The 26,619-nt window shown below is 43.6% G+C and overlaps 1 protein-coding gene across 4 annotated transcripts in view; it reads left to right on the plus strand.

The window, feature by feature from the left end:
- Positions 1 to 26,619, plus strand: part of PLEKHG1 (pleckstrin homology and RhoGEF domain containing G1) — a 233,922-nt gene that overhangs the window by 93,427 nt on the left and 113,876 nt on the right. Inside the window, exon 1 of one of the 4 annotated variants that reach the window (XM_002927423.4) lies at positions 6,552 to 11,166. The exons of the other annotated variants lie outside the window; for them this stretch is intronic. Within the exon in view, the coding sequence (XP_002927469.4) occupies positions 11,049 to 11,166 (118 nt within the window). The 5' untranslated portion in view covers positions 6,552 to 11,048. Of the gene's footprint in view, positions 1 to 6,551; positions 11,167 to 26,619 lie in introns of those variants that run through there. 4 annotated transcript variants of the gene reach the window in all.

Consider the following 26,619-nt stretch of genomic DNA (forward strand, 5'->3'; position numbering starts at 1 on the left):
AAAAATGCTTTCAAAGGATTAGCTGTAATGGAGAAGAAAATACTAGAGTAGCCTAAATGTCTAAAAACGGACAACTCAGTGTCTACCTGAACCACCGCCCCACAACCCAAACTCCTCTGCTCTTGTGCGCGTGCCCCGGTGCCAGCCCCGGAGTGTCTACACCACGGGCCTCAGCCTTACCCCTGACCCCTCCCCCTCCTTCACACCCACCCCAATCTAACCAGCCCCAAGCCATAGACATCCCCACTCCAGGCCACCCGCTGACCTCCACCTCCAGAGAGACAAGCCTTTGTACTTCCTCATCTGTTCTCCAACTTCATCGAGAGTCTTCTTTGAGAAACACGGATCTGATTGTGGTATTCCTCAATTGAAAACCTTTCAGAACCTTCCCATTGCTTTAGGAGAAAGTCAGACTCTTTGTTAAGATATATAAAGCCCTTCGTGGCCTGGTTCCTGCTTACCTCTGTTGTCCTCTTGTCACTCACTCTTCGGCCTTACAACTCCTGCAGGCACGCACGCACGCACCCCACAGTTCCTACTTACTGCGTTGTTTGGAGTTCTCCCAAAGAGGCACCACGGGTCTTTGCACATGGCATTTTCTATTCCTGCTCCTCACCTCTTCCTGCGACTTCGGGCTGGCTGACTCCTATTTATTTCTACTTGTTCTTCAGGGCTCAATTTATATAGGATCCATCAGGGGACATCTTCACGACATACACAGACATAAGACCAGGTTGTGGGGGAGACCCACCTGTGTTCACCACAACACCTGATTTATACTCCTCATGTAAAAGATTCTTAATTGGGAAAGAAATTCTAAATTCTGATGTCTGAATAGTCTGTTTTTTATTTAACTATATATTGGGACAAAATATATCAGCCTGTTTAATCCCCAATATGGTGTAACATTATCTTTCAGGGTTTTTTTCTTAAGATTTTATTTATTTATTTGAGAGAGAGAGAGAGAGAGCACGAGTGGGGGGAAGGGCAAAGGGAGAAGCAGACTCCCCACTGAGCAGGGAGCCCAATATGGGGCTCAATCCCAGGACCCTGAGATCATGACCTGAGCCCAAGGCAGATGCTTAACCGACTGAGCCACCCAGATGCCTCTGTCTTTTACTTGTTATGGGTAGTAGTTGTTCCAACCATTTAAAACTGTGCATAGGAACTGTATTCCTCTGCTCACCTTGCTGTCTGCAGAAGCAAGAACAGACTTCTGGGACTGCAGATTTGGGAGCCTTCAATGACCATAGCAGAAGAGGAAGGAAAGGAGGGACATACTTCCAGTGGCATTGAGGGGGAGGTTTAGACCATGGGGAAGTAAAAGAGAGCCTACTACCTGGAATTGACCAGGGTAAAGGTGCTCTGATCTGGGATTGCCCAAATTCTGTTTGCTAGAAAATCCAATTAGCTGACTGTTTGTTAATTAAAATGTCTAATGTCAAATGTTTTTAGCAAGAGTAAAGAGAGGAGCCTTATAAGGTCTTTTCAGTGTATTCCCTTGTCTTTAAAGTAAAGGGTATTTATGACCCCTTAAATGTTGGTATGATTGATATCTGATACTTAAACACAAAATGCAGCCAATAAGGTAAATATGTTTCTTCACTTTTTCTAGTCAAATGTTTCAAAACTGTTCCAAATGAACACCTAAATTCAGCAGTGTCTGAAGAAGTTTTAATAATTCTATAAAGTAAGCATGGAGAAATTTCACTCCTAGTGCCATTATTAATGCCCCATATAGAAACAAGAATTATTTCCTAACAGAAGTAATCCATGTTAACTTCAGATGCCTTAGTAAAAAGTTTTGATATTAGGTTCAGCCCAAGTTACCCATCTTGACCCAATCTAATTGATATAAGCGGTAGGAATTAATTTTGTGCAGACAGGGATCAAGACTAATCCCAGTCAATCAGCACCTTATAATTAATTTACCTACTCTTTTTATAAGAGAGAGAGAAATGTTGGCACGGTCTCTGGTTTAAGGTTCTGCACCAATCTAATATAGAGGCTAAGCATTTTACTGGGTTCAGATTTCAAGGTGGAATCACAAATAACAAAGGTTTTGTGAGAGCAGATGGTAATTTTCAACCGCCAAATGTTGAGGTTTTCTTGGGACTCTATTCTCACCATCCATGAGTGAATGAATGAGGATGTGAATTAAAGACAAAACATGTCTAGGTGCCTTTTAAATAGAGTTAGAAAGCCTGGGTTTATCAACTGGGCTAGCATTGATATTGTAGTTTTTAAAGCCTGAAATCTCTAGATACTAAGTAATTATAAAATGAAGTTCAGTCTAAACCTGTCGCTTTTCCCCTCCACCTGCTCACATGCTCTCTCACTTTCTCTCTCTCTCAAATAAGTAAATATTTTAAAACAAATAAATAAAGGGCGCCTGGGTAGCTCAGTGGGTTAAGCGTCCAACTCTTGATTTCAGCTCAGGTCATGATCTCAGGGTCCTGGGATTGAGCCCCGTGTTGGGCTCCACGCTCAGCACAAAGTCTGCTTGAGATTTTCTCTCTCCCTCTGCCCCTTCCCCGCAAATAAATAAATCTTTAAACCTGTCACTTTTCATGTCTGAGAATATAGATAAATCCCTGAAAAAATAAAAGGGAAAAATATTAATAAATGATTTTTCTACAAAATCAATATGTTAAGCAAATTCTTAGTAAACTGTAGTTGTAAGTGAGGGTCCCACACTACTGTAGGCTACCGCCTTCCTTACTTCAGTGTAGACCGCAAAGCAGCATGCCCTGGAAATGCACAGGTCCACTTACACACTGTTGTTTTTTTTTAATAAATACAGCACAGTCCTGTAAATGTATTTTCCCCTCCTTGCGACTTTCTTAACACCATTTTCTTTTCTCTAGCTTTATTGTAAGAATACAGTATGTAATGCATATAACATATGTACTTAATCCACTGTTTACGTTATCAGTAAAGCTTCCCATCAACACTTAGCTATTAGTAAAGTTTTGGGGAGTCGGAATTTACACATGGATTTTCTACTATGGGAGGAAGAGGGGTACCCCTAACCTCCATGTCATTCAAGGGTCAACTGTAAATGTGAAAATCATTTTTGCAGTTTATTAAGAGTTAGACATGAGAAGGCTCTGCAACCTTAATTTTCTTAGTTGTTATGTTGTTCATAGAATGCAAGTTCAACAGGTTTTTTTTTAAATATGGTTTAACCTCGGTTTTAATCTTATAATGAATACTAAGCTGCAAAGAGGTATTTAGTCATTTGTTAAATTTCTGGAGCTTTATGGCTATGGACAGCAATACAGATAGGATTTCTAGGAGCTCAGGAGATGGGAATCTTAAATCTGAATAGGAGCTAAATAGAGACAGCCCACTTGGCACCACAGTGCTCTTTGAAGAATTAATAGAATAAGGTAGGTATCATAAAGTAGATCATGTTTTCCCACGGGAATGATTTTATAATTATGGGCTGCTTTCTTGAACAGAACTTAGTTTCTAATTATAACAATAGCATGTTTTTTTTTAATTACAACAGCTGTGATAGAAATATCATGCACACTGATTACACCAATGCCCCAGCACACTAGAGTAGTTCATTCATTCACTCAAGAAGTACTCATTGAGTATGTACTATGTGCCAAGCGCTATTCTGGGGTTTTGGTGTGAGCAAAAACACATGACCCTCCCCCCCCACCCACATCAATATGACAGTGGACTCGTAGGCGACATGACTCTAAACCAAGCATTCACTGCAAGTTACAAATGCTAGAATGGAAATGCACAGTCACTGACTTGGGTGGTGGCAGCTGGACTGAGACCAGTCGTAGCTGCCGCGAAATGTCGTCCGTCGCAGGAAAGCAATGTGTTGGGACCCTGACTCCCTAGAGGAACTCAGAGACGTGCGATGATGAGTCTGGAGCCATTCGGGAGAGAATCCAGTAGGTTAGCAAGGAGGCTGGGCCCGGGACCTGCCAGGTGTTGGGAACCTGAAAGATTTAATCATTGTCCTCAATGAAGTGAGAAGAGTTTTCAGGGCATGAAGTAAGGATGGGGTGACATCACATCTGCAGTTTGCGAAGCTTGTGGCTTGATGGTACTGTGCCCTCCAGGAGAAGGTTTCGGAGAATATGACACTTGTACAGGTGAAAGACGACCAGGGCAGAGATGGGGAGAAGTAAGTGACATTTGGGAGTGAGCTAAAAAGTAAAAACAAACAAACTGAAAGACTGGTGGGGGTCACGATTTCAATATCTGGAGCAAAATGGTGGAAAGGATGGCCCCACTTTCTGGCTGGTGTAGCCACACAAGTGGGGTGGCATTCCCTGGAAGAGGACCAGATTTAGGAGGCAGATGGCATTTCATTTTGGGTATCTGACATTTCGGCTTCACGTGAATTCTCAGATATCAAACAGTCACTTGCGTGTGCTGGTCTGGTGCTCGGATTTTGGGCCACAGACAAAGATGAGTTATTGGTGATCCTGCAAAGGAGACGAAAGAGAATGTCGATACAGGGAGGAGGAAAACCAGGATAATAAGGACCATGATCCCCAAGGGAAGACAGTGCTTCAAGAAGAAAGGAGGGGCCATACGTGTCAGGCACTGCCAGAAATTACATGAGAAAGAAACTGATAAATACCATCTGGATTAAGCAACAGAGCTGCTCTGATGGTTGGAAACTAGGTTGGAATGAGTTGGGAAAGAGATGAAGAGGTGAGTGCAGATAACCTCGTGTGAACTTTTACCCTTGGAGAGAAGAGAGCTGCCCCCGGAGGAGCTGGACACTGGAGAGTCAAGGGAAGGCTTCGTACATGGGCAAGTTTGACCACATTTTCCTGTCACTAGGGCGGATAGAGAAGAGATGCCTTCTCAGCTAATAAATGTTTCTTGTGTATGTGAGAATCCAAATTGTATATGAATTGACAGATAAGTTTTTCCAGGGATGATTCATATTCACAGACACCACCCATGCTGATATTTTCCCCATCTGTGAGCGCTACCACACTGAGGTCCGTAAATACGGCGTTTGGGAGTTAGTGTAGTGTGGGCTGAATTTTGTACAGCATCCAGTTTGGAACAATTCAGCCTGGGTTGTGGTTATTACTTCAAGAGAAGAAATGACCGTAGAGCATCGTCTTTTTCTTCTCATTTTCTTTTTTTTTAACTTTAGAATTTCTTCCATGTTCTCCATGTTGAGAACTAAGCAAACACCCATGACTCCAGGCCCTCCAAATTTAGAAAATCAGTTTTTATTTCCCATCCCCTGGAGCAGTTAGTTATCTTCCCAACATGCAGTACTTTGATCCAAAGACCATGGCCAACTCCAGAGCGGAGTCTCAGTGGTATGTGAGTTAGATAACCAGTTGATCTAGAACCAACTTAAGGCCCGTAGGGTAGGAAGACTCTCAGACCTGTGCCTGAGCCACCCAGATCCAAATCTTGCCCCCCCTTGGCCTTGAATACAGAATGGAATTTGGAGCAGCTGATGTAGTGTGGCCTGGCCGGGCCTGGCAGTAAGCACTCGAGGCTACACCGACTCGGCAGTGTGTGTAGAACTGGCCGCCTTGTAATACCGTTCCACCCTTGATGTCTAAAAAGCCTATAAACACAAGGACGCTCCTTTTCCTATTGTTGATTCTTTGCCTCAATAAACCTACTTCAGAAACCTGCACCTTTGAAGGTCAAGGGCAAGCAGTGGTAGCCTGCCTCCTAAAGGCTAAGCTGGCACTTGCTGGGGCCACCTAGGCATCTGCTTGGGGGAGTGAGGCCTGAGCCCTGCTTGCGAGGGGCTGCTGCCTGCAGGCCTATCTGTCTGTCTATTTATTTCATCGCAGTATAGTTGACCCACCATGTTACGTTGGTTTCAGGTGTGCAACATAGTGATTTGACTGCTTGACACATATGCTGTGCTCACCACAAGTGTGTCTACCCTCTGTCACCAGACGACACTATGACATTATCATTGACTATAGTCCCTGTGCTGTGGGTGTTATCCCCGTGACTTACTCATTCCGTAACTGGAAGCCTGCACCTCCCACTCCCTCCAGCCATTATGCCCACCCCCCACCTCCTGCCCCCACTCTGGCAGCCACCAGCCTGTTCTCTGTATGTAGGGCCTGTTTCTACGTCTTTTGTTTATTTATTCATTTGGGGTCATTTTTTGTTTTGTTTTTTGTTTTTAGATTGTACATATAAGTGAAATCACATGGTATTTGTCTTTTTTTTTTTTTAAGATTTTATTTATTTGTGTGACAGAGAGACAGCCAGCGAGAGAGGGAACACAAGCAGGGGGAGTGGGAGAGGAAGAAGCAGGCTCCCAGCGGAGGAGTCCGATGCGGGACTCGATCCCAGAATGCTGGGATCACGTCCTGAGCCGAAGGCAGACGCTTAATGCCTGCGCTACCCAGGCACCCCCCACATGGTATTTGTCTTTGTCTGACTTATGTCACTTAGCATAATGCCCTCTGGGTCCATCCATGTTGCCACAGATGGCAAGATCTCATTCTTTTTTGTGGCTGAGTCATATCCCATTGTATATATACTACATCTCCTATATCCATTCATCCGTTGAAGGACAGCCCTGATACTCTAGAAAGAGCTACGCACCTGTGGGCAAAGTCATCTTAAGCTGACTCAGCTGCCAAAGTAAAAACTGCACACAGTGTAAGGCGTAACGCTGGCCACCACATTACAAAAATAGCCAACTGCGGGACCCTAAAAGCTAACCGTGGCATAAAACAATTTACTGTAAGTCGCCACACAAACACCAATGGCCCGCGCTTAGGATATTGGGGGACAGGGCAATAAAGATGCTGTCCTCCCACCCACGTTCTGAACCAATTTGAAAATTTAAAACAAAGGAGTAAGGCAGAGAGAGGCTACCCCTCATCTTGATTACCGATAAAGCGGACATTGGAGATGTGCCTTCCGTTGGTGAGCAGGTGGGCATCACCGTACTAAACCCAGCATCAGAAGCTCTCCCAGCAGCAGGGTGAACGGGGCAGCCTTCCCCTCACAGGAGCGGAGTTGGCATATGTGACACTTAGGACATCAAGAAGAACAGCAAAACGTGTGCTACTTGTGGGCAGTTCTCTGCCGAAAGAGCCAGAGTGGGGCCAGATTACACGTACCCAGTTTTCCCTTCTACCCTTGTCGATCAAATTCCCGATTTCTGCCCCAAAGAGAAGTCCGTGTGTGGGGTCAAAGAGACCAGAAGCTCCTGGAACCCCACCAGGACAAAACACGGACAAAAACAATGAGGAGCTAGGAAGAAATTCCCCACGCACAGCCCCGGCCTCGGCCCCAACAGCTCCTTCCTGACATAATAATAGGAGAGCAGATATTCGCTGACCAATGGAAGTCATACTTAATTCTGATGGCTTCATGCACCTTTGAACAATTGACAGCCATCTCATAGCCTGACCTGCTCTTCTAGAGTCTGCATGTGCTGAGTGCCCTCTAAGCACCCTGGACTGTGATAGGCCCGAAGAGATTACAAAGAAGCAAATAGCTGGATTCAGCCCTCATCCTCTGTAGTGGGTGGGTGGGGACAATATTTATGTTAATGAAATTTCGAGACTACTTGTTAACTCATAGTCACCAGACGAAATTAGAGGCGAACATCTATGAACTAAAGAACCATATTGGCCTTCAAAGAGCCTTCAGCAGGATTCTGGTTTTCGAGGACCCTTCTAGAACGCAGAGGCGATCTGAAGAAAAAGTGCGTTTCCTTCCTCGATGTGTCCTTTTTCATGAAGAGAGAGAGGGTATGTCATAAAAGACTAACTTGGAGGAAAATGACCTCATGGGCTCGCAATTAAGCTGTTTCCCTTTGCATCTTGGTGGAAGAACGCCATCGGCACACGGCAGGTCTGTTTAAGGAAGTATATGTGTATGAATTAGGAAGGGTGGGGTTGACCTACACAGGCAGGACATTACTCTCCTTCCTCTTCCTGACCACGTTTCCCACAGTAGTCATGGTCATTGCTCAACTTCCTGTTGGGGAAAACCTTGGCTATGGAGCGTCCACCTGCTCCAGTGGGCAAACTAAGGACAGCTAAGTGTTCGCTGCTGCTGGGAAACCTGAGTTTTGAGCTTGCCTACAGACCCCTTTTCTGTAGTATTCGAAGCAAAGATGGAGCCCTTCTGCGTGAGGCAGAAGGGACCGGAAATGGCAGCCTTGACAAACCATCACCGCCTGGAGTAAAACATGGCAGCCTGAAATGTGGGGATTCGGAGGGGCCTGGGGCACAGATAAAACAAGGGGATGTCCTAAGGTGGAGGCTTCAGCCAGGGTAGCGTTGGCAGAAGTGGCGAGCAAGAGGTGGATGGGAGGATGGGGGCATTGGGCCGCTGGCCATGGGGAACACCTCTGGGCCCTTGGCCACAGGGCTGATGCTCTTCATCCAGCAAACCGTGTGCTGGCTGCAACACTGCGCTGGGCACCACGATAGTAAAGTCGTGGCCCCTGGCTTCCAGAAGCCCACAGTCTGGTCAGTTGGTTTCGTACCCTCCTCAGCTGGATTCCAGGTTGGTAAGGGAAGAAAGTGTGTTGGGTGGGGGGGGCCTAGAGGAAACACAGCTCCCAGCACTGTCTTAGACCTAGTGGGCAAGCCCTGGGAATCTGCATTTTATGCAGAGGTACTGATGCTCGGTGAGGTTTGGGGGTAGTGGGCTGCATGGACAGAGTAAGTAGAGTGTGGCAGGCGCTGTGCTCGTGGGCCCTGGGAACCTTGAGAGCACGAAGGAGGCAGAGCTATGGGGACGGTTCAGGTGTGAGGCTCAGGGAATTTTATTCGAACAGTTGGTTCCATTTACCTACTTTTTTGCCTTTATATCACCTCCGGGGGCTGGTAACAGCAGCTGTGCAGTTCTCACTGTCTGAATTTCAGCATCTCACTGTGCTTCAGGCTCTGGCCATCCATCCTGTGCCTCTCATCTTCCTTGGACTTCTGATTCGCCCACCAGGGACCGATGACTGTTGTTCACGGGGATCTCAGATACGGGGCAGCAGCAATGATCGAAGCCTCTGAGGACAGTTCCATTTGGAGAATGTTAGTTCTTTGTCGTCTTCACAGCAGATCTTTTGCTTTTTCAGCATCGCTGTGTTCTCTCTGCCACCCCACCCCAAGGACAGGGCCGAGGTGGCTTCTGCTTGTCTTGATAGAGCCTCCCCTGGAATCCCTCCTATGCTTCATCCCCAGCCCACTCAGTCTCCCGCAGCCGGACACAGAGTTCCTAAACAAAATGATTCAAGGCTCCCACCTCCTGGTCCTGTCCCCTGATAGGGGACCCTGGACCATCCCTCAGGTTCCTGCTTCATCCCCCACCTCCAAGCCGGAATCAGACCCCAGGCTTGAGCACCTGGTTCCCCTGCTGTCCTTCCTGGATGCCACTCTATGCCCACAGGCAGTATCCCCTGCAAAGGCATTTTCAGCCTGTCCTTGTGACATTGGAGGTCATGGGAACTAAAAGACTGTTGAAGGCCTCTTTGGCCTTTCCCTACAGGGCAAGTAGCATCACACCCTGAGCAGCTCTCTGCTGACCCCGTCAGAGCCCAGCTCAGCCCTCTGTGGCAGAAGGCGTGCTCCAAGGCAGAGGGAGTCCCCACTCTGGGGTGCATCACGAGGAGAAATAGGACCCATAGCTCTCATCAAATGCTGCCCCCTGTAATCACACACTGTGCCCCAGCTTCCTGACTGAACCCCACCTTGAGGTTGGGATGAGGTGGGACAAGGGCCAACAGCTTCCTACCCTCGTACCATTTCAAGTCCCTATCCCCCAGTTCTATCTTCCCTCCATCTTCACTGATACTAAAGTTTTTTCTAAATTTGGGAAATGTCAAAATAATGAGCAAATGAGGGAAATTTCAACTAAATGAATATGTAAAGTGTGTATCCTCAAAACTGCTGTTTTTTAGTAAACTGTAGGCATTTTTTTTTATTGTGAAGAATATGGAGGGATTTGGGGGATTTGCCTTTTGCAAAAAACAGTCTACATCTTGTTTAATAAAGTGAAAGTGAGAAGGGAGGGAAAAAAAGTGAATTCAGGCGTGGACATGGATCATGGGTATGAGCCACTGAAGTCATAAGACAGTGAATACTATCAAAGCCTCTTAGGCTAGCTACAATTAATTCAATTTTAGAACCACCCAGGGTGAATGAACATACCGTCCAGAGACACTCAAGGGATTCTAGAACTTTCTACCATTTGCCCCTCCCACAACTTTAATGCCATCCTTGCTCTCCAACTAATGTGCACCTGGCATCTTGACCAGTAGGGGGCATAAGTGAGCAATGTACTAAATGAGTGGCGCTCAGGTCCCACCTCCTGGGTAGGAGGCAGCTCCAGCCAGCTCACCAGGAGAGAGAGGAGAATGAAGCCATTGGAATCAATTCATTTTTAAAAAGCTTTTGAGAGTTTACATGATTGTGAATTTTTATTAAATTCCCTTAATCAACTTTCCTCAGCCACAAAAGCTGATACAATTCTGTGAGTTGGACACTCAGAACACTAGAAATGTTTTTCATAGATTGTGAAAGAATTCTGTTGATAAAGAAGAAGGGTTCTCTCTGGAAAAGCAATTGCCCCAAAGCTGTTCCAGTTCAGAAGAGAAATGGGATGGGAAAGGAGAAATAGGTACGTAAGTACCTGACTTCCACCTCCACCCCAGCACACACATCGTCTTTCTTTAAATGTTAAAAAATGAGGCTTGTTTAAGTGAAAAGGGAGGATTTGAAAACATGTTCCCTCAAGGAAAGAAGGCACTTCTGAAGTCCTGACCATCCCCTCCTATTGATTGGCTCTATTCATATCCCTCGGCTTTATTTTTGCATTGTCTGCTCTTCTCATCCCATCTCCCAAACTTTCCAAGGGCCTCCTGAGGGAGGGCAAACAACACAAGCCAGGGAGAATGTGGGTGGAGGACACAGGCAGCAGAACTGCCCGGACCTGTCTGCCTTGGGTGTAGCATCATCCTGCCCCAGATGGACACGGTTCTCCCGATGGTGGCAGCCTGACAGGGCTGTCCACCCCTCCCCGTCACCCAGCAGGGCCGCAGCTGCCCGGGGAGCATGCTGTCCACAACCATGGTGGGGACCCTGATACGGGGGTGGAGGAATCGAAGTGCCCCTCGAAGGCCTGAATCCAAACTCCTTACTCCACGGAGCCAAGATGGACCTCCGACTCAGGGTATGTTGGACACTCAGCTATGACTGGGTGATTTTTTTTTTTTTAGGGTTCAGGAAGGTGATGATGAGCTTCGAAGCTCACCCCCACTTCAGATAGAATCGACAAACCTAGAGTCTGTTTTTCTCCTCAGGTTGTTATGAATTATGGCTAGCTCACTTGTGGACAGTTTATTTTCTATTTTCCTAGTCAAAGACATTGGTGCCTTCAGTGGTCACCCAGGAAAAGGACATTATTTCCATCTTATTTCCCTTCCAAAGCTTTTATTTTAAGATGCAACCCTTGTTCTGTGATATTTATATTTGACTAGTAAGACAAAAGATGTACTGGCTTTTGGAAAATTCTATTCTACATCATTTTATTAACTCCAGTATGGAAAATGGTAAAACTGAGTTAGCTTCTGGGCTTCCCCATCAATTATTTTTCTTTTCTGTTACTATTGTTTTGAGGCGACGGTACAGTAGAGCTAGTGACTAAATCGTCGCTCTCCTGTGAACTGAGTCCAGAATGTTACTGTGGCCTTTTCTGAAACACATTTTCATTGGAATGAAATAGTATTGAAACACCTGACCTCATTCTGTTCTGTCTAGATCTTGAACTTTTTAATGATACTTATTTAGAAAGGAACTCTTTGGTCTTGCTGTTGACTGACCAAGGAGAGAAGCACAAAGCCAGCACAGGAAGCAAGCCCAGAAGTCATAATCTCCCAGGGGCTTTCTGGGCTGGCCCGTGGCCCCTCAAAGTGCTTTATCTGACCCATAGCCCTGAGGCTGTCTGAGCAGTAAATGCAACCGTTCTTTCATTTCGACAAATATGTATCAAAAGTCAGTATGTGCCAGGCATTTTTCTAGATACTGGCACGCTCTGATCTGTAGCTAAACTATGACTGAGTGGTACAAACACTAAATGTGGTCATTTGTTTGGCTCTGATGGGGGTTTCCAGCCATACTTTTCAGACTGACTGTATTCAGGAATCCGGCCAAGAGATGATTTTGAAAAACGTCTGATAAGTATTCGTTGCAAGATAGAAAAATTAGTGATTTAACCAGGTATGCAAAAAATAGAAGGCTCTTCTTGTTCTAAACTGCCAAAAGGATTAGTGATTATTTGTAGAACCCAGGTATTCAGCAAGAAGTATGAGTCATAGTATTTCAAACATCGATCACCCAGTTCTACTCCTGGTAAATTTCTTTAACAATACTCAGAGTTGTACGAGCTGACAAAGTAATATGCTAACGTGAAAGGGATGGTGTGGGGTGTTTCTAACAGGTTTCTTGAGATATAATTTATAGTTTTAATTCACCCAGTTAAAGGGTACAAGCCCATAGTTTCTGATATGTTAGATTATTCATTTTTTAAGTTGTGGTAAAATATATATAACATAAAATTTGCCATTTTATCCATTTTTAAGGGCACAATTCAGTAGCATGAATTACAGTCACGATTTTATGCCACCATCACCACATCTACTCCCCAAACTTTTTCATCACCCCAAACAGAAATCCCACAACCATTAAGCAGAAACAACTTCCCTTTGCCTCTGCCCTTGGTAACCTCTCATCAACTTTCTGTCTATAAATTTGCGTCTTCTAGATATTTCATATAAGTGCAATCATACAATATTTGTCCTTTCGTGTCTGGCTTACTTCACTTAGCCTAATGTTTTCAAGATTCACCCCTAGCATGGATCAGAACTTCATTCCCTTTTATGGCTGATGAGATAGTATATTTTAATTCCCTCCTAGTTTAGTCTCCCTCCCTTAAATATACCTTAACTTCTAACCTACTCATGAAGAAATCTTCGGGTGTTTTCAGCCTGATGGTATTTTTATAGTTAAGTTATTTAAAGCGTGAAGAGACTCTTAAGAAGATATTTATTTTCAGTTATTTCTTTAAAGGCAGGGGCCATAGATTCATCTTTTCAAAAATCTTTTTATCCTAATGCCTAGTCCGGGTCCTGGTGCAGAGTAATTATTCAACAAATTTCTCTTGAGAGGGACTTACGAGTGGTTTTTAAGGTTTTACTTTTAGGTACCGTGAAAGAGATTTTTAAATGAAAAAGAATATGTTTTTTATGTTAGTTCTTTGTTCTCTGGAGCAGTGATAGTTTCTTTTGTCATAAAATTTAATAGTTGCAATTGTTTCACATTCCATAGAATCACTAAGTATGAAGAGTAGATCTGTTATATAAATATTTCACTGGGACGTGGTCAAAGTTAACTCAGGAAGCCTGACAACACCTACTTTGTGCCTTTCAGGAATGTTTAGTGACATTTTTTAATGAGAGGGATCCGAGTGTCCCAGCTGCTAGGCAGTGTGACCTGGGACAAGTCTTTTCAACTCATAACTGCTCTCGGCCTTGCCTACCTGGCTGTTCTTTCTCAGCGCTGAGCTCAGAAATGGAGAGGAGGTTGAGGCAGAAGCCGCTATAACTCAAGGGGCCCTTTTACACCTCCCAGGGGCGAGGAAACTGAAGGCGAAGGCAGATTTGGGTCATTTCACAGCTTTGATCTTTAAATACAAAATATACTATGTTGCTGCCAGGGCTGCCCAAGTAAAGTCAGGAGGCGTATTTTCTATATGGGCAGCCCCCCACTCGGCATACTAACATACGCTCTGATTGTGCTTTGACCGTTTCCGAAGTCGGGAAGAACAGGAGAGGAAGGTCGAGAAGTGCAAAATGATGCCCTTGGTCAGGGCTTGAAAACTCATCAAAAGATATCTTTGCTATAGGCAATTTCCCTACCCACTTTCTCAAAACCTAATCAAGGACGAACACTTGCAAATTTTAAATTGCAACTAAGTTATTTGCTTTGTTGAGTGTTTAGCGCATGGGTTCTTTCAGAAATTCTGCTCTGCGTTGAAGCTCCCGGGAGCACCGAAAAGACTTAGCTATGAGGTAGCATGCATCATTCATTCACTTTCCCTGTGGTCCTCCCTCTTTATCCAGATGGTGAGCCCAGGTAGAGCCCCATGGCTTGCTGCTCTCTGAGTCCACCATGGCCCAATGTCCTACGTAGAGCAGGCACTCAATGACTGTTTGATAACCAGTGACTCCAGAACCACGAAATGCAAGATGTTATAAAGCAAGGAGCCTGGTTTGCATATATGGCCCCTGGAATCTATCTTGATGCTTTGAAAGTCATACCAGGTACTTAAGTTATTAGTGCTTTTTACATTTCAAAGGCATATAGACTACCATTGGCCTAAATATAAAATAATAATTTCTGTCTGTAGAGCTATACACCCTGTAGTCGAAAAGAAAGCCCTTCCTTCCTCATTTCTCAGTGACAGCCTGTAATCATCTTTGAGTAATTTTTAAGATTCTTTCTTAACCACCATTTCCTTCATTATGTCGGCCGGGACCAGCTTCTCCTTGTATCAATGGAATGATTCTCGTTCCTTCCCAAGCCCAACCACCACCTACTAAAAAGAGGTAGCCGTAAATCTCAGCCAGCTTTCTTTTTCAACAATTATGCTGGGTGGAAAGTCAGATGATAAAGTCAGATAACCCACCAAATATTTCTTGAGGACCTGGGAGGAGTTTCAGGTAGCCATTAAAGAGGATAGGACTGAGTTCTACCCAAACCTGCTTTCCTCATTCAGATCTGGTGTAGGCTTGAAGGAACAGAGACCAGGGTGCAGCTGGGTTCCTGTCCAGCTAGGACATGGCCCATTTCTTTCTTTAGGACCGGGACCTGTTTAAAGAAGCCTAGTTAGTCTTCTGTAAATTCCAACTGAAATTCTTAACCTTACCTCATATTTGGCCTAGCAACTTCGGGCATGGATAAAATGCACACCGGGAAACTGCATCTCACAGCTTGGTGTATGGTTTGTTTATAAACTAAAAAGTATTTTGTCTTTGTAAGCCAAAATTAGTATTGACCCTATTATAGAATTAATAGTTATGACTAAATATGGCAATAACACTTTAAAATGGTTTTTATATCGTCACTGTTTTCTCATAGAATTTAACAGACTCTTTTTTTTTTTAAAGATTTTATTTATTTATTCGACAGAGATAGAGATAGCCAGTGAGAGAGGGAACACAAGCAGGGGGAGTGGGAGAGGAAGAAGCAGGCTCCTAGCGGAGGAGCTTGATGCGGGGCTCGATCCCAGAACGCCGGGATCACGCCCTGAGCTGAAGGCAGACGCTTAACCACTGTGCCACCCAGGCGCCCCTTAACAGACTCTTATACTGTGACCTGTACTAATTGTTCGTCGTTTAAATGAGCCTATATAAGCCTTTTCCCATATTTCCCCATAATTAACTATGTAATTACCACTTGATAAGAGCCCTTTATTTTAATTAGAATAATCACAGGGCTTATGATTCTATAAATATTCACTGACCAGTTGCTATGTGTAAAACTAATGGGCATGCCAGAAAGATAAAAGAATTACTAAGGCTTGTCCTTTTTTTATTGAGGCATAATTGACATAGAACATTATATTAGTTCCAGGTGTACAACAGAATGATTCAATATTTGCATATATTGCAAAATGATCACCACAGTAAAGTCTAGTTAACATCCACCACCACATATAGTTACAGAATTTTTTTTTCCCTTTGTGATGACAGCTTTTGAGATCTATCTAAAGCTTACCCTTGACCTCAAAAAAGTGTCTGTGATCTAGGGGAAAAAATGTAAAGAAATGCAACAAATATAATATGAATAGACAGATTTAAGTAAGTGCAAATGGATATCAGAGGAATAAATTATTAATTTTAAGAGACAGTATAGAGTTTCCCAAGTAGGTAGAACTGAAATTGGGCCTTCCAAACCACTGAGGGCACTTTCAAGTCTGAGATTAGAGCTAATAGAAAGTAAATATTTGCTCCTGTTATGCTTTCAGTCTTTTTTTTTTTATCTCTTGAAGATTCTACCAAGTCAAACTGAAGATATGAAAGAATTTAGTTATATACTCTGAGAAACAATTATATAAGCAGATTCAAAGCCCCCCCGCCCCACCAACCCTGTGATTTCCCTTATTTAGAGAACAGTGGGAAACATCCCAAGGGCAGTAACTAGCTTAAGCAAAGACAGAGAGGAGTGAAAAGCTGTGACCTTAGTGTGCAATGTTGAGTTGTCCAATATGGCTGCAGCTCTGGGCCAGACCCTGGAAGGTCCAACTGCCAAGATAAGGAGTTGGACTGGATCTTTAGACCAGAGGGAACTGTATCAAGCTTTCCTGGCAGAGGGTAACTTACATCTTGAGTTTTAGAAGAGAGCCATGTGAAGAGATGGTTTGAGGAAGCAAGAGATTGGATTTAGCAAGATGTACTCAGAAGGTTATGGCAATGATTCAGGTCAAAACCACACAAGTAACAGTAAGGAGAGAAGGGATGGAGAGAAGAGACATGAACTGAACTGATTTATTTTCTGACCTGTGGAAAAGTTCTCATGGCTATTGTTTACTGGGCTCTATTGTCTCAATGGTTGTACCTGTGAGGTTTTAATTTATAGAAGTAACTGAGTGACAGAAGAGACAGACTCGTGCCACTCAAAGGAGATTTTTTTTATTACTTACATTTCCCAAGAGGAGCAGCATGGCATGCCAACCAGGACCACATGGGGAAGCACCAGAGTCAGTTGGGAGGCAGGAAGGAGCAAGAGGAAAGCCTAGGCTGAGCCTTTATTGGGGTTTCTGTGGGGTTGCCCATCCAAGGCAGAACAGGCTAAACAGATTGGCTGGTCTGAATAAGGCCCTGGGGCATAGGGGCTGTGCCCAGTTGTCTGGTCCCTGGCCCTGGGATGAGTAGGGCAGGGAAGTATTGGTTTGGTGCAAAGGAGTTAGAGGTAGTTCCGAGTGTGGGCTCTGGATCTCAGGGGAGATGTAAACGACTTGGGCTATTAGTCTGGCCCTGTAATGAATGGATGCCAAATAGACGAGTACAGAGGCTAAGAAAACACAAGCATCGAACTTTGCATCAGAAACCAGGGATGTACTATATGGCGACTAACATAATATAATAAAAAAAACATTAAAAAAAGAAAGAAAGAAAATACAAGTCAGAGAACCCATCTATGTACCAGGACTCTTGGCTAAATGCTTTATGTCCTTTATCTTATTTAATCCCCTCAGCAGTCTGCAGTAAGTGCTAAATCATCCCATTTTACACATGAAGCAACTGAGACCTAACACAGGTCAACAGTTCAACAATTTACGCAAGTTCATGCAAGTAATAATGATTTTTCAAGCTGGATTCAATCCTAGGCATTACCACCTCCAACCCCCTGCTACTAACGTCTGTGCCCTAGTGCACACGGCCTTCTCCACCTGGTTATCCTTCCTCACTCTGGGCTCAGGACCTGAGACAAGCCCTCCTGAAAATGGAGTGATGGAAACGCACAGAAGCTTCCCCAGAGCTTACTGGACCAAGGAACAGAGGTGAATTCACGTGGTCCACTGTCTCTCCACAAGTCTTTCTCTTTCTACCTGCTTTGTCAGAATAGTGTGAAGACGGATACCGGCAGCCTTCCATTCAGCATGTTAAAATTAAATAAATAAAATGTGTGACTTAATCACTGTCTTCTCCCTTCCTGGAAATTGCTTCTTGACTTTTGGCTTCTCTTTCTCTCAGATCATTCTAACTCTGGGAGTTGGAAGCTCTCATGTCAGCAAACAAAGCCCTTGGCAGATTGCTTCCTCCCGGGTGTCATCGGCCAATGATCCTAATTGCCTATGGAGTAATCCCCAAATTCCCTGGGATAGGCTATGGGGTCCTGCATCAGTAACTGCCCTGTTTGGTCACAGTCCAGCCCCGTTCCTTGGTTCACGCCACCCACTCCCCATGAGTTCTGTCTCTTTATAACCTCTGTGGCTTTGTTCTCTTCTACTCGGGGCTGCCTTCTCACCCCGTCTTTCCATTCTCTTCACACATCACTTCCCTGAGGAGTCAGCTCAGGGCTCAGCCTCCGTGGGAAGATGTCTACAGCAAACGTAAATCATGCAAAACATCTATGAAGCATCTACTTCACGCCGACTGTGGTGGGGGGGGTGGTTACGGAGCATGAGCGGCCCAGGGCGGGAGTTCAGAAAGCTCATGACCAGTTTGAGAGGCGGGATAAGATGGAAGAAGATGCAAAGAACACATCAAGAAAATGGAGGGTTAGAAGTCATTCCCCACCAGACTGGCCCCTCTTTGTATGTAATTATGACTTTGCTCATCCTCTTTCTCCCTGCTGCTGCGAGTTCGCCTGGGAGCTCGGGCTCTCACAGCACTGTGAACCGTCAGGGAGAGGCACCGCAAGACCAGTGCTAAGTGACTTTGCTGGAGGAACATGGCGGAAATTCCTGTTTTCTCTCCACCATTAGTTCAGTTCTGTGGGGACAGTCCCTGTCCTCGTGTGCAGGGCTTTGCCCAGGGAGTTGTCAGAGACGAGGACTAGAAGTCTCAGTCCCAGACCGTCTGGTTCCAGTGGTTCCAGTTTTACCACTTCCCAGTAGTGTGACTATGCATGTCACTTAATCTCTCAATACCTCCCTTGTCTCAAGTGCAAAACAGGGCTGAGAGTAATCCTTAGCTTTTAGAGATGTGAGAATGAGGTGAGTTAAATTTTTTTGAGAATCTTCAAAATGGCACCTGGCACATCATGAGAAATCGGAAGTGTCAGCTCTCATTATTAGCTGTTACTGTGTGGGCCCCATGACTTCTAGAGGCGGTCTTGTCAATTCCTAGTAACTGGACCTGCCTATCCTTAGACATCATCGCTTCCATCAATCTTCCTTGCTAGTAAATTTTTATAAAACCAAAGTTTAAAAACTTCAGCATAAACATTTCCTCTGGAATACTAGAGTTATTGGTATTTTATGATTTCTACATTGACATTTTAATAGCCAACAATGACTTTTAAAAGAATTAGGGAGACATGCAGCATCTGTTGGTCTCCATATTGGAGTTCCTGTTGTGTTTTTGTTTCCATGTGAACCTTATTTTTTCAAAAGTTTATAAGCCTTTTGCTCCATGGTGAGATTCGGCAACAAGTTTCCGTTCCAAAGAACAATATTTGTTCTACTTGAAAATTGACCCTGGTTTCCATTTTCATTACAAAGAAGTTGCTCAGCGCTTTATGCTTCTCGAACTTGAATCTAGCTTGATGTTTTTACATATGTAACTTTTCATATTTGACCATTTGGAGAAACTTCTCAAAAGCTGTAAATACAGCTCATTATCCTTTTCTTTTCTTTTCTTTTCTTTCTTTCTTTTTTTTTTTTTTGTCCTTTGGTTTTTAGATGCCGAGTTGTCTTTAGTTGGTCTTTATTTGAGGTAAGGGTGTAACAAGTGTTAGGAATTTACTGGAAATATGTCTCTGTTCTACAGACTAGCATCCTAGGCTACAAAAAGTTCTTTCTTCTTTACAAAGAAAATTGCTGATTCCCCTTCCCTTGAAATTTTCAAGTACAGGGCAGTGGTTGAGAACATAACATTAGAGTAAGCAGATCTGGATAGAGCCCTGGCTTTGTGTTTACCAGTTGTGTATCTTAGGATGTGTTACATAGCTTGCACAAGCCTTGAATTGCCCATCTTTGAAATGGGAATAATCAAATTCTTATGAGGACTGAACGAAACAGTGCATTTTAAGTACTCACAACACTGCCTAAGAAACATTAGAATGTAAATGTTCATTGCTGTTGTTTTGCCAAGATCTGACCCTCAGGTTTCTGTGACGAATTATATCTGGTTGTTGAAGCTTTCTTGGAACAAAATGTACCCTCCTTGAATGAAGGAGGATTTTGTTTGAAAATGTCTGTATGATGACCAAGTTTACTTATCGTAGTCACAGTATTTAGGAAGAAGAGAGAAAAACCATTAAAGTAATAATTCAGATTTAGAATTTTCACCTTAAAAATGTGAATTTATGATTTTCTTGGCCACTTTTCGCAACCAGTCAGGTGAACTCGGGGTACTCTTTATATAACTTATGCGGAGAGTACAGGAAAGTGGCTATCAGCCTAAAATGGTGGCAAAAGCCTTGGCTCTCTATCAAGACTGTTTACAGAGAATATTGTTGAACACCTGCCCTCTGCAAATATTTTTTTGAAGCCCATATACCCTTTAAGTTATTTCTTTGATGGTTTAAGTTGAAAGTCTAAGAAGTCTGGCCGTGGAATTCAACCTAAAACCAAGAGACCCATGGTAGCGCGGTGGGAGGGAGCAGCAGGGTGCCTCGTGACTGAGGTCTCGCCCCCCACTCCCCAAAGCCACGAGCCACTTTAGGCCTGCAGGGATGGCAAGCTTCCAGCTCTGAAGAAAATCTGCAGATTTTAATTTGAAATCTGAGGATGACATTTGGACACGTTCATCTTGCACTTCATCTAACGCCCTCTGAATCACTAGTTACACGCGCACACGAATGCATGTACACTTCTCCCGTCTTTGGGGACACATGAGTCTCAATGCAAACTGCATGAAAGGAATCTTAAGCCAATCAGGGTGTTAAATCTGATTCACTGATTCATGAGCATAGTTTTATAAGCACTGTTTAAGTCCAGAGATAGAAAAATCTGTGCAGCAGAGAAAGGTCTCAAGGTAAATATTTTAAAGGTATTCTTTGGATGCATGAGACTGAGTCCACTGATGGCGTGATGTGGTTTTAGAAATCAGTTTGAAAGCTTTTACGGAGGTGGTTTTCTCCTTATGTGTTATCTATTAAATAGAAGACTTTGTTGTGTTTCAGAGAATAAAGTTACTTTTTATTCTACTTCAACAAAGACCAAAAAATATGCTGTGGTCCATGGAAAGTTCCTTGGTTACTTTTTATTCTACGTTAAGAATGACCAAAAAAGTATGCTATGGTCCATGGAAAGTTCCTTGGTTACTTTTTATTCTACGTTAACAATGACCAAAAAAGTGTGCTATGGTCCATGGAAAGTTCTTTGGTTTTGATTATATTGGTGGTTTTAATCTTCTATATGTATACATTTGTACGTGTATACGCACGCGCACACACACAGTGTGCTACATTTTGCTGAAGATTGGTGGTAAACCGTGTGTTATGGGGCACCTGGGTGGCTCAGTCAGGTAAGTGTCTGACTTTTGAATTCAGCTCAGGTCATGATCTCAGGGTCCTGAGATCGAGCCCCAAGTCAGGCTCTGCACTAAGTGTGGAGCCTGCTTAAGGTTCTCTCTCTCCCTCTCCCCCCAACTCCCCGCTTTCTCTCTCTCTCTAAAGGAAAAGAAAATGTTACTATCAGAAGTACTTTTAAAAATGAAGATACTTGTAAGCATTTTAAAATTTCTCTGGGAGCAGAAATAGAATGCATCCGGTGATTTGATTCTGAAGAAGTAAGGACCATCACAAAAAAATTGTAAATTCTTGAGCTTAAGAAAAATGAATAAAATAGTCAATTTCCAACTGCTTAGACCTACAGAGCCATTCAGCACACTGCAGGCAATGGACAGAGCACTGGCCTTGGAGTCAGGCCTGCAGCTCTCTAGCTCTGTGCCTTGGGCAGGTTATTTGAGGGCACTCCCCGTGTCCTCAGAATCTTTGTGAGGTGGCCAAGCTTAGGGCACCAGCCCTGGAATGAGGGAGTCCCAGGCGGGCAGGGGGAGAGGGGTGGGGAAAACTTCAGGACACTTAACTAGGGATGAGTAGGGATGCCTGGGGTAGGGAGACTACACCAGTGAGGTCCAGAGCAAGCTTCTCCTATTTTAGAGCCTTGCCTAGGGCTGGCCCTAGAAGGAGTGAGGGTGGGGGGTGGGGTCCTGCAGAAGTTCTGCTTGGTCATTTAGAATTCAGATGACCCCAGCGGGGGTCATCAGCTCTGTGTGTACAATGGAGGGGAATTTGGCTCCTCCACCTGATGAAACATCTGTTTACTCTGGCTGTCCTTGCTGATGGGAGATGCACACAGACAACTCCCCACCGCGCGAAAGGAAAATGCTACGTTTTGTTTCCTAATACCAGAGCAGCTTTCTTAGGGTGAGTAATCAAAAAGGTTACCACGTCGTTACCTGCTTAGGAAAGTAGCGCTGGCCCTTTTTGATCGACCTGGAAGATCTGCTTCCTGTGAGCTTCTGGAGACATTGTGTTCTTCACTGGCTGCTGCTTTCTTAAAAAATATTTCAGCTTAAGACCAAATATTGGCAAACGCATCAAGCTAGGAGGCCCATTGTGAACTACCTCGCGGTACATCAATTTTGAAAGAAGTTGTTAGTTAAGGAAGATGCTGGTATATTAATGGTTTGTTATCCTAACCTGACTATATATTATGAAAATGAGATACATAGTAAAACTTTACTTATTCCAGCTAATTACAATATTCAATTTTAGTATTTTCAATACTAAAATTGAATATTGTAAATATATATTTATATATATTTGAAAATACTAAAATATATATATTTCACATATATGTATATATATTTCATATATATGTATATATATATTTCATATATAAATGAAAACAAGAATGCTCAAGGAAGAATATTTGTGGAACCTTTAATGACTTGATAAGACTCATTTATAATGAATACAAGAATAGGGGCTTCTAAAGGTAACTTAGGGAAAGTAGCAAAATCCAAGTGCCATCTACATGCCGTTCCAGGCCTGGCAATATATAGCAAGTTCTAAAGCTCCTCATGTAATCATTTTATGAATTATAAAGATTGTGAAGATTGTGTGTGAGTTTGGGTGGGGCTGGGAGCTGTGTGTAGTAACCCCCCTTACCCATGCAGATATGTTCCAAGACCCCAAGTGAATGCCTGAAACCCCAGATAGTCCTGAACCCTATATATAGGATCCCATATGTACCTATGATAAAGTCTAATTTAAAAAATTAGGTACAGGGGCGCCTGGGTAGCGCAGTCGTTAGGCGTCTGCCTTCGGCTCAGGGCGTGATCCCGGCATTCTGGGATCCAGTCCCACATCGGGCTCCTCTGCTGGGAGCCTGCTTCTTCCTCTCCCACTCCCCCTGCTGTGTTCCTTCTCTCACTGTCTATCTCTGTCAAATATATAAATTAAAAAAAAATAAATCTTTAAAAAATTAGGTACACTAAGAGATTAAACACCAATAACTGATAATAAAATAGAACAGTTACAACAATATACTGTAATGAAAGCTCTGTGAAGGTCATTTAGAATTCACAATATCTTATTGTACTATACTCACCTTTCTTCTTGTGATGATGTGAGATGATGAAATGCCTACGTGATGAGATGAAGTGAGGGGAATGACGGAGGCATCGTGACCTCACGCTAGGCTGCTATTGACCTTCTGACGCTACATCGGCTGCTTCTGGACCTTCATGGACCGCGGGTAACTGAAACCATGGATTAGGGGGAACTACTGAGTATCAAATCTGGGATTCACCTCTCACATCACTAATAAGTGTCCCCATCTACAGAGGATTTGAAAAACAAGTTAATTTGATTATAATTGTTAAGCTTAGTCTCTGGGGAAAAAAATTTTTTTTAAAGGTCTTTTTTTCAGGAAGAGTCTTATTTATGTAGTTTACCATTTATCTTCTTGTGAGTAGTGAAAAGGCAAATTTCAAAGGAACACCAGATGATTTGACGTGGCTAACTGTGCCCATTGTCTTTACATCTCCTTTCTGTTTCTTTTTGTTTTTGTGTCCTTCACAACCCAAATGCACCTGCCCTTAAAGTGATAAGGTCCGAATGTACTCTGTGGTCTGGACTGATCTCAGTGTCCTGGTTTTGTGTCTATACTACAGTTACTCAAGTGTTACCATTGGGGGGAACTGGGCGAGGGTACAGGAGACCTCCTTGTATAGTTCTTTGGTGTTTTGCAGCTTCTTACGGATTTATACTTATTTCCAAAAAAAAAAAAAAAATTTAATGTAAGTGTTCTTGAGAACCCTTACCTGAAATCTCTAGCCTAGCAGGAATTCTGAAAAGATGCTTTAGTTCAGTAAGTGATGACCGAGTATTAAGTCCTGTGAGGTTTTGTGGGTGACAGATGGTTGCCTTGTAAATGTAGGCGCCCCATAAATGCTTCTTGAGTGTCATGCTCTTTAAATCCCCTTGCTTACGGGGAAGAGAGAGTTCTGATTATGATGTCTGTCTACTCACTCAGGTCAAGCCATTTCACCCCACCTGCTTGCCCAAGCAAATGGGCGAACCCCTGGACTCTCTTAAACCGTGGAAGCAATGATCTTTAGAGCTGCCTGGCACTCTGGATGCACTTCTTACGTGCCAGGCTCGCTCATCCCTTACACTCGTAAGGGGCTCAAGCCTCAGAGCACCCCTATGACAGCGCGAACACCAAGCAGTTTCAACTGTGGCAGATTTGAACAATAATTAAGTAATGTCCCTACTTTCAAAATAGTTCACTGTACCAGGGATCCTAGTGAAAGGCGAGGGATCCTCTTAGCTAAACAAATAAGCAAAAAATTTCCTTTTGAATTATAATGTAAGCCAAAGAAAACTTTGAAATTGTCTCATCGTCCTTTTCTCCTGAGAATAAATACTGGCAGATTGTTCATGACCCCTGCTCCTCTTGCTAAAACTCCTGCTGTGTCTGGCATTAAAAGAGCCACATTTTAGAGGGTAAGTTTTGGTAAATAGCTCAGAGTGAGAAGAATACTCTTGGCAGTAAGCAAGTCTGTGTTGTTTCAGATGGGGTATGTGCAGAGGTGGGTAGAGAGGGTCAAAATAAAATACCAGCATTATAGTGAATCATGGTGTAATGAGCCTGCCTGCTGGAAAGAAGCTTCCAGATGTCTCTGCTGAACTAGGAGGAGAGCATTCCACTCCTGGGTCCAGGACTGCTCTAGCAGGCTTTCCAATCTCCCTCAGAATTCTCATTGTTACAGAGCAGCTGATAACCCACAATTTATGGGGAAGATGCAAAGTGAGGAGAGCAGAAGTTTCATTCTGGCTCACACAGGGAAGTAAATCAGTCATTGATTTTTAAATTGTGTTCCCAAGACCAGCAGCATCAACACCAGGTGGGGACTTGTTAGGGATTCTCAGGCCCCACCCCAGACCCACAGAATCAGATTCTAGGGGTAGGTCCCAGCAGTCTGTGTTCAGGAGCCTCGCAGGGTCTTTCTAATGCCAGCTACGCTGTGAGAGCCACTGGCCTCGCTGACCTTGGGCGATCTTCTTTCCAGGCTCTGGAATGTCTTCTTCTATAAAATGAAAGATTTGTAGTAACCATTTCTTTTTTTTTTTTTTTTTCCTCAGTTTGCCTCTCACAGTCCATAGTCTCTCATGTTTCATTCCCCCCTCTGATTACCCCCCTTTTCTTTATCCCTTTCTTCCCCTACCGATCCTCCTAGTTCTTATGTTCCATAGATGAGAGAAATCATATGATAATTGTCTTTCTCTGCTTGACTTATTTCACTTAGCATTATCTCCTCCAGTGCCGTCCATGTTGCAGCAAATGTTGAGAATTCGTTCTTTCTGATAGCTGAGTAATATTCCATTGTATATATGGACCACAGCTTCTTAATCCAGTCATCTGTTGAAGGGCATCTCGGCTCCTTCCATGATTTGGCTATTGTGGACAATGCAGCTATGAACATTGGGGTGCATATGGCCCTTCTCTTTACTACGTCTGTATCTTTGGGGTAAACACCCAGTAGTGCAATGGCTGGGTCATAGGGTAGTTCAATTTTTAACTTTTTAAGGGACCTCCACACTGTTTTCCAGAGTGGCTGTACCAACTTGCATTCCCACCAACAATGTAGGAGGGATCCCCTTTCTCCACATCCTCTCCAACAATTGTTGTTTCTTGCCTTGTCTATCTTTGCCATTCTAACTGGCGTAAGGTGGTATCTCAGTGTGGTTTTGATTTGAATTTCCCTGATGGCTAATGATTTTGAACATTTTTTCATGTGTCTGTTAGCCATTTGTATGTCTTCATTGGAAAAGTGTCTGTTCATATCTTCTGCCCATTTTATGATTTGTTTATTTGTTTCTCGTGTATTGAGTTTGAGAAGTTCTTTGTAGATCTTGGATACCAGTCCTTTATCTGTGGTGTCCTTTGCAAATATATTCTCCCATTCCGTGGGCTGTCTCTTAGTTTTTTTGACTGTTTCCTTGGCTGTGCAGAAGCTCTTTATCCTGATAAAGTCCCATAAGTTCATTTTATCTTTTATTTCTCTTGCCTTTGGAGATGTGTCGTGAAAAAGGTTGCTCTGGCCGATGTCATAGAAGTTGTTGCCTATGTTCTCCTCTAGAATTTTGATGGATTCCTGTCTCACATTGAGGTCTTTCATCCATTTGGAGTTTATTTTTGTGTATGGTGTGAGAGAGTGGTCAAGTTTCATTCTTTTGCATGTAGCTGTCCAATTTTCCCAGCACCATTTATTGAAGAGACTGTCTTTTTTCCACCGGATGTTTTTTCCTGCTTTATCAAAGATTAGTTGCCCAAAGAGCCGAGGGTCCATTTCTGGGTTCTCTATTCTGTTCCATTGGTCGATGTGTCTGTTTTTGTGCCAGTACCATGCTGTCTTTGTGATCACAGCTTTGTAGTACA

This window comes from Ailuropoda melanoleuca, chromosome 10 (genome assembly GCF_002007445.2).
Source record: "Ailuropoda melanoleuca isolate Jingjing chromosome 10, ASM200744v2, whole genome shotgun sequence".
NCBI classification, from domain to species: Eukaryota; Metazoa; Chordata; class Mammalia; order Carnivora; family Ursidae; genus Ailuropoda; species Ailuropoda melanoleuca.